Raw genomic sequence first — 13,891 nt, 5'->3', positions numbered from 1 at the left:
ATGAGAATATTACATGCAATCAATAAAACAAGGATTGTACATAGAACAATATCAGACCTCTGAAAAGTATAAGCATGCATATGTACTCAGTACTTGGTTTGGGCCCCTTTTGCAGCAATTACTGCCCCAATGTGGCGTGGCATGGAAGCTGTCAGTCTGTGGCACCGCTGAGGTGTTATGGAAGACCAGGATGCTTCAATAGTGGCCTTCAGCTCTTCTGCATTGTTCAGTCTCATGTCTCTCATCTTTCTCTTGGCAATGCCCCATAGATTCTCTATGGGGTTTAGGTCAGGCGAGTTTGCTGGCCAATCAAGCACAGTAATCCCACGGTCATTGAACCAGGATTTGGTGCTTTTGGCAGTGTGGGCAGGTGCCAAGTCCTGCTGGAAAATGAAGTCAGCATCCCCATAGCACTCATCTGAAGGAAGCATGAAGTGCTCCAAAATCTTCTGGCAGATGGCTGCGTTGACCCTGGACTTCATGAAGCACAGTGGAAGCACAGTGGACCAACACCAGCAGATAACATGGCTCCCCAAATCAACACAGACTGTGGAAACTTCACACTGGACTTCAAGCATCTTGCAGTGTGTGCCTCTCCATTCCTCCTCCATACTCTGGGTCCTTGGTTTCCAAATGAGATGCAAAATTTGCTCTCATCAGAAAAGAGGACTTTGTACCACTGAGCAACACATCAGGTCTGTTTTTCTTTAGCCCAGGTAAGACGCTTCTGATGTTGTTTGTTGTTCAGGAGTGACTTGACAAGAGGAATACAACATTTGAAGCTCATGTCCAGGATCCGTCTGTGTGTGGTGGCTCTTGATGCACTGACTCCAGCATCAGTCCACTCCTTGTGAAAGTCCCCCAACACTTTTGAATGACCTTTTCCTGACAACCAGGCTGTGGTCATCCCTGCTGCTTGTGCACATTTTTCTTCCACGCTTTTCACTTCCACATAACTTTCTATTAATGTGCTTTTATACAGCACTTTGTGGAACATCCAACTTCTTTTGCAATTACCTTTTGAGGCTTTCCCTACTTATGGAGGGTGTCAGTGATGGTTTTCTGCACAACTGTCAGGTCAGCAGTCTTTCCCATGATTGTGATTCATACTGAACCAGACTGAGAGACCATTTAAAGGCTCAGGAACCCTTTGTAGGTGTTATGGCTTAATTAGCTGATTAGAGTGGGACAGTTTGAGCCTAGAATATTGAAGCTGCAGGAATATCTGGCAAGTGCTGGCTGTGTGGTACATGTGACAACAATTTCCCATATTCATTCATATGTCTGGGCTATGGGGTAGAGTGGCAAGCCTTTTTATTACGAAGAAAAACATCCAAGCCCGGAAAAATTTTGCAAAAACACATCTGAAGTCTCCGAAAAGCATGTGGGAAAATGTGTTGTGGTCGGATGAAACCAATGTTGAACTTTTTGGCCATAATTCCAAAAGATATGTTTGGTGCAAAAACAACACTGCTCATCACCAAAAGAACACCATACGCACAGTGAAGCATGTTGGTGGCAGCATCATGCTTTGGGCTGTTTTTCTTCAGCTGGAACAGGGGCCTTAGTCAAGGTAGAGGGAATTATGAACAGTTCCAAATACCACATTGGCACAAAACCTTCAGGCTTCTGCTAGAAAGCTGAACATGAAGAGGAACTTCATCTTTCAGCATAACAACCCAAAGCATACATCCAAATCAACAAAGGAATATCTTTACCAGAAGAAGATTAAAGTTTTGGAATGACCCAGCCAGAGCCCAGACCTGAATATGATTGAAAATATGTGGGGTGATCTGAAGAGGGCTGTGCACAGGAGATGCATCTGACAGATTTGGAGTGTTATTGCAAAGAAGAGTGGGCAAATATTGCCAAGTCAAGATGTGCCATGCTGATAGACTCATACCCAAAAAGACTGAGAGCGGTAATAAAATAAAAAGGTGCTTCAACAAAGTATTAGTTTAGGGTGTGCACACTTATGCAACCATATAATTTTTTTTTTTTTTTTTTTGCTTCCCTCCACCTAAAAGATCTCGGTTTGTTGTTCAATTGAGTTGTACAGTTTATAGGTCACATCAAAGGTGAAAAAAGTTCTGAAATTAGTTTTAGTTTTCTTCCTTTTTTTTTTTTTTTTTTTTTTTTTTTGTCTACAGAAACCTGACATTTTTTAACAGGGGTGTGTAGACTTTTTATATCCACTGTAAGTATTCACAGCCTTTGCTCAATATTTTGAAGTACCTTTTGGCACCAATTACAGTCTCAAGTCTTTTTGAGTATGGTGCTACAGGCTTGGCACACCTATTTTGGCCAGTTTCTCCCATTTCTTCTTTGTAGGACCTCTCAAGCTCCATCAGGCTGGATGGGGAGCGTCGGTGCACAGCCATTTTCAGATCTCTCCAGAGATGTTCAAGTCTGGGCTCTGGCTGGGCCACTCAAGGACATTTACAGAGTTGTCCTAGCCAATCATTTTGTTATCTTGGCTGTGTGCTTGGGGTCATTGTCCTGTTGGAGGATGAACCTTTGCCCCAGTCTGACATCCATGGCACTCTGGAGCAGGTTTTTTCATCAAGGAGGTCTTTGTACATTGCTGCATTCATCTTTCCCTCCATCCTGACTGGTCTCCCAGTTCTTGCCACTGAGAAACATCCCCACAGTATTATGCTGCCACCACCATGCATCATTGTAGGGATGGTATTGGCCAGGTGATAAGCGGTATCTGGTGCTCTCCAGAGAGGAAGCTTGCCATTCAGGGCAAAGAGAACAATCTTTGTTTCATCAGACCAGACAATTTTGTTTCTCATGGTAAGAGTCCTTCAGGTGCCTTTTGGCAAACTCTAGACGAGCTGTCATGTGCCTTTTTACTGAGGAGTGGCTTCCTTCTGGCCACTCTATCATACAGCCTGATTGGTGGAGTGCTGCAAAGATGGTGGTTCTTCTGGGAGGTTCTCCTCTCTCCACAGGGAAATGCTGGAGCTCTGTCAGAGTGACCATTGGGTTCTTGGTCACCTCCCTGACTAAGGCCCTTCTCCCCAATCGTTCAGTTTGGCTGGGTGGCCCGCTCTAGGAAGAGTCCTGGTGGTTCCAAACTTCTAATTAATGGATAATGGAGGCCACTGTGCTCATTGGGACCTTCAATGCTGCAGAAATTTTTCTGTACCCTTCCCTAGATCTGTGCCAAGATACAATCCTGTCTCTGAGGTCTACAGACAATTCCTTGGTCTTCATGCCTTGGTTTGTGCTCTGACATACACTGTTAACTGTGGGCCTTTATATAGACAGGTGCATACCTTTCCAAATCATGTCCAATCAACTGAAGGATAATCAGTGGAAACAGGATGCACCTGAGCCAAATTATGAGTGTCATGGCAAAGGCTGTGAATACTTATGTACGTTTATTTTTAATAAATGTGCAAATATAAAAAACAAACTTCTTTCACGTTGTCATTATGGGATATTGTTTGTAGAATTTTGAGGAAAATGTATGAATTTAATCCATTTTGAAATAAGGCTGTAACATAACTTTCTCAGTATGCCTTCATCAGTCACATGATTTGGGATGGTGTCAGGTCCTGGGCTGCCTATTGGGTCAGTACGCGGCTGGCACAATAAGGAGAAGCATTAGTTGGTGTTTGGTGATCTCATTTTTCAAGCAATACGCAGATCAGAATCTGCGTAGTTGGGATATAATTGCAGCTCAGACACATAGGTTGCAGCCTGTATTATCTGTATTTCTTCAGATGGAAGGAGTCATATTGCAGAGAGCTTTGAGGACATCCACTAGGAAACGTGTGTGAGTGTAAACAGGCCGTCATCTCTCACCTCCTTTCCAGGGCTTTATCGCTGATGTCACTCAGTTAATATTAAACTGTAGATATTTCATGTTGTTGCTGCAGACTGAGGCGGCTGAGACGGTGGAAAAAAAAAAAATCAGGAGCTTTTTATGAACCAGGCCACCTGTAAATGTAATTACCAAATAGGAACTTTATTCACCTAAAAAATAACTAATAAAAGGAGATCTAGATGTGATACTTAGGGGAAGATATTTTTTTAGGAACAGAAACTTTTTTGAATTCTTCTAATGCAAAAAAAAAAAAAAAAACACAATGCATAACCCAATTTTTTTGAAAAATATAAAAGATGATGTTATGCCGAGTACGTAGATGCCAAACATGTCACGCTTTAAAATTGCCCGTGCAGCGGTGACAATTGCTGCAAATTTTACTATTCACAGGCAATGCTTTAAAAGCCTTTACAGGTTATGACTTTAGATTTACAGAGGAGGTTTGGTGCTGGAATTGCTGCCCATGAGCTAAAGTTTGCGCCTCTCATGTGCGGGATGATCGCTGTTTTTGTGCATGCGGGTCCGAGGCGTACGTACGCCTTTGCACGGGGACACTTTAAATTTTTTGAGTTTTTTTTTTTTTTTTTTTTTTTTTTTTTTATAACTTATTTTTACACTGTTATCACTGTTATTGCTGTGATGGCAATAGACATGTGATTGTACTCCTTTTTTTTTTTTTTTTTTTTTTTTTTTTTTTTTTATAAAGGGCTCTAGGGTCATTAAGACCCCAAATCCAATTTCTGCACTTAAAGGCATTCAAAACGCTAAGATGGGTGTTTTTGAATGCTTTTTTTTTTATGGCGCTGATGACATCCGCTCCAATTGCTATTACAAGAGAGCCGACCGCCGACTCAAAAAAAAAACTGTACCAGGCATCATCCCGGTATAACCACTTGAAGACCGATGACTGACATACCAGGTACATGACTAGTCAGCAAGAATGTTGGGGAGCTGGTTCGATTTGTACTTGACTGAAGATTTTGGGTTTATGTGCACCTACCCCTTACCCTGATTAGATCCAGTGCTGTGCCCAAAACCAGTTGCACTGCTCTCTATCTCCTCAATGGAGTCAGTAAGAGCAGTAAAAGCTGATGGCTCCTGCTGCTGTCAATTAAGTTCAGTGATGAGTGCAGAGGGTGGGGCTGAGCTGCACTGTGTGTCAATAGAAGCACACAGTGAGGCTTGGGATCAAGTGCACACCAGTGCCCCTTGCCATACGGCTTGCTGTGGGGGTACTTGGAAAGCAGGAGGAGAAGGGGAGGATCTAAGCTGATCTGTGCAAAACCATTACACAAAGCAGGTATGTATGTTTGTTATTTAAAAAAAAAAATACAAAAGTAACCTAGCCAAGCATACCTGACCAAGCATACATGGTTGTGCCTTGTAGGGGAGTCGAGAGGGAAAACAGCCAAGGAGCCCAGGTGTAATAATTGGCTAAAACTCAGCCTAGCCAATCACTGCTCTCCCAGTTAAGTTAATGAATGGTCTCCTCTATTACCCATAGATGGGAGGATCATCCACTCAGTCATCTCATACTAGAGATATTTAAATGAGATCATCTGGCAGATATTACCTTCTTCTATTCCACTTATTTATTCCAAAAGCAAAAGATCAACATTTGTATGTTGTACAACTGCATGACCTTCATATTCTGTTACTTTAACATGTTTCAGCTGCTGGGAGCTGCAGGGTGATGCTTTCAGGAAGCTTAGAGAAGATATGGAGGTCTTCAGCACCTCAGTTGCACTCCTCTGTAGTCCATTGAGCAGGCGGACAAGATATTTGGGGGGGCACACCCTAAAAGATGCATTAAAGATGGTGCAGCCATAAGACCATACAACAGAACAAAATATTACAGCGCACACATGCAAAAAATACATTTACCTCCTGCAAGACTATTTTAAAACACCTAGACATTTCCAAAAAACATAAGCAAAAAATATGGGGATTTGGTCACACCATATTGCTATATGGTGCTTAAGCCCACTTACTGCGACAAAGTACCCCATGATTAGTGGGTCCTACACTATCCATAGACTGGGAGATCCTGCTTCTCTGAACCATGGGAGCAATACACTCTTCTATATGGGAGAACTAAAGGTCTCCACCTATGACACAGGTGGACTCTAATGAGAGGCACTGATGGCACCAAATATCTTGTTTGTCTATTGTATGGATTCCGACCAAATTCTTTTGGGTGAGGAGCACCCCCACTCCCTCATCAGTGCCTCTCATTAGCGTCCACTTGTGTCATAGGTGGAGACCTCTAGTTCTCCCGTATAGAGGAGTGTATTGCTCCATGGTTCAGAGAAGCAGGATCTCCCAGTCTATGGATAGTGTAGGACCCACTAATCATGGGGTACTTTGTCGCAGTAAGTGGGCTTGGCACCATATAGCAATATGGTGTGACCAAATCCCCATATTTTTTGATAATGTTTTTTGAAAATGTCTAGGTGATTTAAATAGCCTTGCAGGAGGTAAATGTCTTTTTTGCATATGTACGCTGTAATATTTTGTTCCATTGAGCAGGCGGGTCACACTGAAAGCTGACATGGTGAATAAAGGTGTCACCTATATAAAGTGTTATGGGGATATTTGGATCAGAAGACTTGTTTAGCAGTCTTACAAATATATGTTTACCTATAAAGCCATTGACATGTACTGTATGTATTTGGCGTTCTGCTTTTATAATGGGAGAACCCTGGGGTGGCAGATGATCAGAATCTTCCACTGTTGTGGTACATTAATGCACTCGCTTTGTAATGAATGGGTTGCTAATGCACCAAATTACACTAAAATGGTGCATGTCCTAATTTTGCAGTGCATTGCACCACACTGCATGATAGTGTTACTGTGCATTAAAGCTGTCCATACACTATGCAATGTGAAAATAAATTTGGGACTTTATATTAGGCCAAATAAATGTACCTCCATCCTCGATATATGGAAATATAGAAAAGGACAGGGTTTGGGACTTTATATGAAACATGCAGCCAGGGAGACATCTCAGCATAATACTGCGATCGTGTTTAAACCAACGATTGTGACCATATATCTAAACATGATAACATAATAACCAATCATAGTAAAATAGGGAAACTTTATTCCTCAACATAGTACATAGTAACATGATAGCATAATGGCATAGTAACACAATAGTAGCATAATAAAAACACACCAGGCTGATTGCTGCATATCTCCACAATAAAATTATAATATACATTAGTATGATCCAATGAAACATACAGGTAAAAGCCAGTAAATTAGAATATTTTGAAAAACTTGATTTATTTCAGTAATTGCATTCAAAAGGTGTAACTTGTACATTATATTTATTCATTGCACACAGACTGATGCATTCAAATGTTTATTTCATTTAATTTTGATGATTTGAAGTGGCAACAAATGAAAATCCAAAATTCCGTGTGTCACAAAATTAGAATATTGTGTAAGGGTTAAATTTTGAAGACACCTGGTGCCAAAAACTAATCAGCTGATTAACTCAAAACACCTGCAAAGGGCTTTAAATGGTCTCTCAGTCCAGTTCTGAAGCCTACACAAACATGGGGAAGACTTCAGATTTGACAGCTGTCCAAAAGGCGACCATCGACACATTGCACAAGGAGGGAAAGACACAAAAGGTTATTGCTGAAGAGGCTGGCTGTTCTCAGAGCTCTGTGTCCAAACACATTAATAGAGAGGCAAAGGGAAGGAAAAACTGTGGTCAGAAAAAGTGTACAAGCGATAGGGATCACCGCGCCCTAGTCAAGATTGTGAAAAAAAACCCATTCAAAAATGTGGGGGAGATTCACAAGGAGTGGACAGCTGCTGGAGTCAGTGCTTCAAGATCCACCACCAAGAGACGCTTGAAAGACATGGGTTTCAACTGCCGCATACCTCGTGTCAAGCCACTGTTGACCAAGAAACAGCGCGAAAACCGTCTCACCTGGGCTAAGGAAAAAAAGAGCTGGACTGCTGCTGAGTGGTCCAAAGTCATGTTTTCTGACGAAAGCAAATTTTGCATTTCCTTTGGAAATCGAGGTCCCAGAGTCTGGAGGAAGACAGGAGAGGCACAGGATCCACGTTGCCTGAAGTCTAGTGTAAAGTTTCCACCATCAGTGATGGTTTGGGGAGCCATGTCATCTGCTGGTGTCGGTCCACTCTGTTTCCTGAGATCCAGGGTCAACGCAGCCGTCTACCAGCAAGTTTTAGAGCACTTCATGCTTCCTGCTGCTGACCTGCTCTATGGAGGTGGAGATTTCAGGTTCCAACAGGACTTGGCGCCTGCACACAGCGCAAAATCTACCCGTGCCTGGTTTACGGACCATGGTATTTTTGTTCTAAATTGGCCAGCCAACTCCCCTGACCTTAGCCCCATAGAAAATCTGTGGGGTATTGTGAAAAGGAAGATGCAGAATGCCAGACCCAACAACGCAGAAGAGTTGAAGGCCACTATCAGAGCAACCTGGGCTCTCATAACACCTGAGCAGTGCCAGAAACTCATCGACTCCATGCCACGCCGCATTAATGCAGTAATTGAGGCAAAAGGAGCTCCAACCAAGTATTGAGTATTGTACATGCTCATATTTTTCATTTTCATACTTTTCAGTTGGCCAACATTTCTAAAAAATCCCTTTTTTGTATTAGCCTTAAGTAATATTCTAATTTTGTGACACACGGAATTTTGGATTTTCATTTGTTGCCACTTCAAATCATCAAAATTAAATGAAATAAACATTTGAATGCATCAGTCTGTGTGCAATGAATAAATATAATGTACAAGTTACACCTTTTGAATGCAATTACTGAAATAAATCAAGTTTTTCAAAATATTCTAATTTACTGGCTTTTACCTGTAGTTATGGTAACAGTTCAAGTTGTATAGCAGAAGGGAGCATCTAATAGCTTGATGCGTTTCGTGGCTATAATGCCACTCTTCAAGAGCAGATGCAGGAGAGATGTCTATAAAATGTTAAGAGATATTAAATTGGGTAATTCTATAGATAAATAGTTTACAGTATGCCTTGTTCTTTTATATTTCTACTATGCAATGTGATTGTGCAATCTCCTTTTCGACCTACCACTGTTTGGTCCTGTAAATAGAATTCAAACAGAATGGATTGGTAATATTTGCCTTAATGTTACATTGCTTCGGTAAGTTAAAAGTAGATTGCACCATCAGATTTTAATGTGTATGGTCAATGTAAAAATGAATGGTATCGCAGCACACCAACACGGGCATTACCGCGGCACAACAGGGAGAACCCAGCCTAAGGGGTCAGCTGTCTCTGATTGTCATCTTGTATCAGTTTTCTTCCTCTGTTGTATATAAATCTTACAGTTCTAAAAGCAGCATGTAATCTGTCTCTCCTGGTAGAGTGTGTGTGTGTGTGTGTGTGTGTGTCCTGCTCCCCTGCAGGCAATGACCTCATCTGTTTGCAGAAGCCGTGTCTGTTCTCTGCGGTTTGGTCTTGGCTCATTCTGGAATTTTTATGTGTGAAGAGTCATTGATGAGCTCAGGGGCTGTATTGTGTTATTGGTCAGAAGGAAGTTTCTTTTTTTTCTTATTTGCCTTCTCAGAAATGTTGCAAGTTTTTTTTCTGCAAAAAAAACTTTCTAAGGTGTCTTCATACTCCTGCCAGGTACATATGTTTGGGTGGTTCTCCGCTTTTAATGTCATTTTTCAGTATTTTTAAATCTGCAGATTTCTGTTTTTCAATATGTTTTTTTTATTGAGTTTTTCTGGAAAATACACAAATTGTTAACAAACTATGATATCAAGGAGTAAGAAATGCTCCACCTGCGTTGTGGGCCTGTCAATACATCAATGACAAAAGTAATGAGATCTGAACATTATGCCACAAAATCCTCTACAGACGCTAATGGCCCGTACACACGATCCGAATATCGTACGAAAACTGTCGTCCGAGGAAGAATTGTACGATTTTCGGAACGTGTGTACACTACTTCCGAGAGCCAATCACGACAGTTCATCCGATATTATTCGACCGGACAAGCACAAAAATTTTCCTCGTACGATACCAGATCGTACGATTTTCGTTTAGTCAGTATAGTTGTCGTCTGAAAATACAATACGAATGCATTACAACACATGACATCACTTCCGATTTTTTTTTTTAATTTTTTTTTTTTTAATTTATTTTTTTTTTTCTGTTGTACGAGAGTTTTCATTACTTTATTTACCTATTCTATTTCTACTTGCAACTATTAAGCAAAAAAGGTCATACGATCTGTTGTACGATATCCGGATCGTGTGTACGGGCCATAAGTATGGCCACAGAAAAGTACAAGCTAAACGTAATAATAAAGTACGCTTCTAAAGGCATACAACAATCCTACGCAGGGCCCCCCCCCCCAAAAAAAAAAAGGGGATAGAACCTCAACATTTCCATTGCCCACTGGCCAGCCAACATGGGTTGTTATTATGCAGAATTCTCTACATAAAAGTGCTAACAAAAGTAGCTTGGTAGATGCAAAGAAGAAAAAGGAAAGGCGGAGAAAAGGCAGAGAATCGAAATCTGCAGATTTCATTAAAATAACCCTTAGTGGTCTGCAATGAAGGTCCTTGTTAGGGCACTTTCTGTTATAGGGTGACAATGTGCTGTCCCTGTCCCTCAACTGTGCTTCTGCATTGCCACACTGTCACACATGGCAACGACAAGTTGTCATTTAAACACTGGTCCACTGTTGTCACCTACAAGAAACTTGCCCTGAGAAATGTCATGTAGCCATCGCTGGAGTGCCTGTAGACTGGAAGTGGTTGCAGGAGGTCATCAGCACTAGGATGCAACAAAGGACAACAAAAACGAAAAACAAGTATTGTATTAAAGAAGAAAAAAAAACACAAAAAGACCCTACATATGTATATGATACGTCATGCACAGGGCCAACCAAATGTCATCTGGGTAGAGTTTCCACCTACTAGTAAACTCTACCAGGCCCTCGGCCTTCGTTTTTATATAAGCAGTTTTAAAGCAGGAACTATAAATGTAACCCCCATGATGTCTTGCCAGTTTTCTCTGCTCTTTATGTCAGCATGATATTATAAGGATCACATAGTTTAGGGGGGTATCGGGTTTTTACAGTGGTTTAGCAGTTCTCCCATTACAAGAAAACAAGATAAAAGGGATAACCGGGTGTATTTATTGTGAGCGCAGTTTATCATTTTTTTTATTTATTTATTTATTTATTTTTTTAGTGCATAATTCCAAACAGTTGTAAATGTCCTTTTTTGTATGGTCTGCAATTAAATGGATTTTGAGATACAGCCAGTAGAGGCTGTCAGTCTAACACTGGGAGGTGCCGGCAGGAGGAGAGATGACCTCATTGGTGTGTTCTCTCCAGTAGGCTAGCGGTGGGTTTGTGACCAAGCTGTATGGGTTAACAGCAGTGGAGAAAAATCTGACCATTTTAGAATGGTTGTGCAGTCTGGTGTCACGATGACGGTACATGGTGTCGTCCAGTGTTTCTCAACTCCAGTCCTCAAAGCACCTCAACAGGTCATGTTTTCAGGCTCTCCATTATTTTGCACAGGTGATTTGATCAGTTTCACTGCCTTAGTAATTACCACAGCTGTTTCATCTGAGTGAAAACCTGACCTGTTGGGTGCCTTGAGGACTGGAGTTGAGAAACACTGGTGCACTGAAAAAGTTTGCTTCCTTGTTCGATCCATTGCTGAATGATCACAGGGGCCCACAAAAATTATAACCTGGTTTTGGATCTGATCAGGGTAATGCAGTCTGCTCACATAATTTGTAATAAAAACATCTTTGCCATTCTGAAGCTTCCCTCCAACCACTTTGCATATTATTTTATATATACTGTGATTCTGTACTTGCCAAATATGCTGCAGAAATCTCCCTCCACTGAGTCTGGCTGTAATCATTTTAACTGTGGGCAGCTGAAGCTGCTGCCTGTTCACTTTTTGGATTTACACAGACACACACCTCCAGCTCTGCAGCTCTCAATGGCCCTCTTATGACTCACCCCCCTCCCTTCCTGGCAAACTCTCACCAGAGTGAGAGAGAACAAGCTAAGCATGGTATCATAAGCCTAGGCTTTTTACCAGACAGGAAGTGGACTGTATAAGGTATTTACTGGCATTAAAAAAATGTTTTACTATCCAAAGTTAAAACCACAAGGGCAGAAGATTTAATAGATGGAAAGATGAAAAAAAATGACTGAAGGTCCGCTTTAACTTTTGGGCAGGTTAGTGAACCTGTCCTCCATTTATTTAATCTCTCACAAGTGTACTGAGCAAAACAGAAATCACAAGTTCAGAAAAGCCTCTTGTGTGCCCCTCTCTGATTTAGTTTCACAGTAATACTGGTGCCTGATTTCATAGCTGCACCTGACAACTGTCCACACTCCTTCTAAAAAGAGTCCCCTTATTGGCCATTGAAGCAATCTAATAGGCAAGGGAAGATGACAGTTAGTGGGGCTTAGCCCCAAAGTCAGGGGAATTCAGACCGCAAAACAAAGTGAAACTAAATCAGAGAGGAGCACACAAGAGGCTGTCGATCCTTCTCCTGCCTGTGTGGAGCAGATGGGGTTAAACTGACACAATCTGTGAGCTCAGCCCTCTGTTGCTGGTTTCCTCCTTGTGATTAAACATAATACTGATGACCTCATTGTGTGTTTTCTTTCTCTGTCGCGGCTTTAATTGCCTTCGTGTTCCTGTAACTTTTTATTGACGGATCTCTTGTCTGTTCCCCCCCCCCCCCCAGAATTCTTCCGACGTCCCGGGAAGTACCCCCTGAGCTCCGGGATCGACACTCTGATGATGTCATAGTCGCACACAGAGAAAAGTTTCTGCTCAGGAAGCCCTTTAAGCTCTCCATCAGGTGGAAAAGCTTCCTGGTTCCTTATTGTGGTGCCAGCAGCATCACCCAACCTGCAGGATGCCCTGATGCCGGAGAACACAGCATGTGCTGGACAGGGTCGTGAGACTCCCCGATTGCTTCACCCTCCCCATATCTGAGGGCAGAGGTGCCGCCATGGCTTCCGAGGGCCTTCGGTGTCGGCAGGTGAGCGCCGACAAACTGGTGGCATGGATGGAAGGAGGGATGGAGAAGGTCCTCCTGATAGACAGTCGCCCCTTTGTGGAATATAACACCTCCCATATTCTGGACGCCATCAACATTAACTGCTCCAAGCTGATGAAGAGGCGGCTGCAGCAGGACAAGGTGCAGGTGGCTGAACTGATCCATCATTCCGCCAAGCAAAAGGTGAGTGTTGGGGGTGAAATACGCTGCCATTGCTCGTACAGTAAAGTTTGCAAGGTCAACAAACTGGAAAGTAATAGCTGGGAACTTATTTGTTGCTCCCAGAATACAGACACTTACCTATGAAGTGTGTCCAAACCCCAGAATAAAAAATGTAATAATCATATATTGCAATGTAGAAGTATATGATGTGGTGGCTGCGCTAATTTTATTTTATTTTTATATTTACCTTTTTACTCTTCTCCTTCCTGTATTAGCGTGACAATGCTTTAATCCATGTACTGTATATCTGTGGAGGAACAGCATTGTCAAGCTAGGGCAAGACTACAATACACCTCCCACTGCCTTTATCTCCATCACATAATGAGGAGGTGTTCTGTAGTTCATAGAAAATAGCTTGGAAATATGTTAACATTGAGATTTCAGTTCAGCTCAAAGGAAGAGACAAGCACATTGGAATTCTGGCAAGCTTTTTACTTGCAGAATTTGTCCGTAGCCTGAAAAAAAAAATCAATGCAGCCACCACATCTAAGGACTGGTAAGCTGCAATATATTAAGCTTTTTTTCTTGGATTTAGATACTTTTATACAGGAGCTATGTTTGGTAAAGTTATTGTGAGCATTAAAGTTGAATTCAGGAATAAGCAAATATTGTCTATACACAAGTGGCATGTGTATTCTTCGGTGGTATGTTTTGTGTATTTCTTCCAGATCTGTGCAGTAATCCAGTATGAATCTTTATCAAGACCAGTCACTGCTGCTCTCTCTCCTTATGCAGGGTGACTGGTCTTGTCTCCGCCCCCTCCTGT

General features: G+C 41.9%; 1 protein-coding gene across 1 annotated transcript in view; it reads left to right on the top strand.

Annotated features, from left to right (window-relative positions):
- The window catches only part of DUSP16 (dual specificity phosphatase 16), a 49,201-nt gene that overhangs the window by 18,533 nt on the left and 16,777 nt on the right, over positions 1-13,891 (top strand). The window contains exon 3 of the mRNA XM_073621519.1: positions 12,586-13,086. Within this exon, the coding sequence (XP_073477620.1) occupies positions 12,856-13,086 (231 nt within the window). The 5' untranslated portion in view covers positions 12,586-12,855. The remainder of the gene's footprint in view (positions 1-12,585; positions 13,087-13,891) is intronic.

This window comes from Aquarana catesbeiana, linkage group LG03 (genome assembly GCF_042186555.1).
Source record: "Aquarana catesbeiana isolate 2022-GZ linkage group LG03, ASM4218655v1, whole genome shotgun sequence".
NCBI lineage: Eukaryota > Metazoa > Chordata > Amphibia > Anura > Ranidae > Aquarana > Aquarana catesbeiana.
This window is presented reverse-complemented; position numbering and strand designations above follow the sequence as displayed.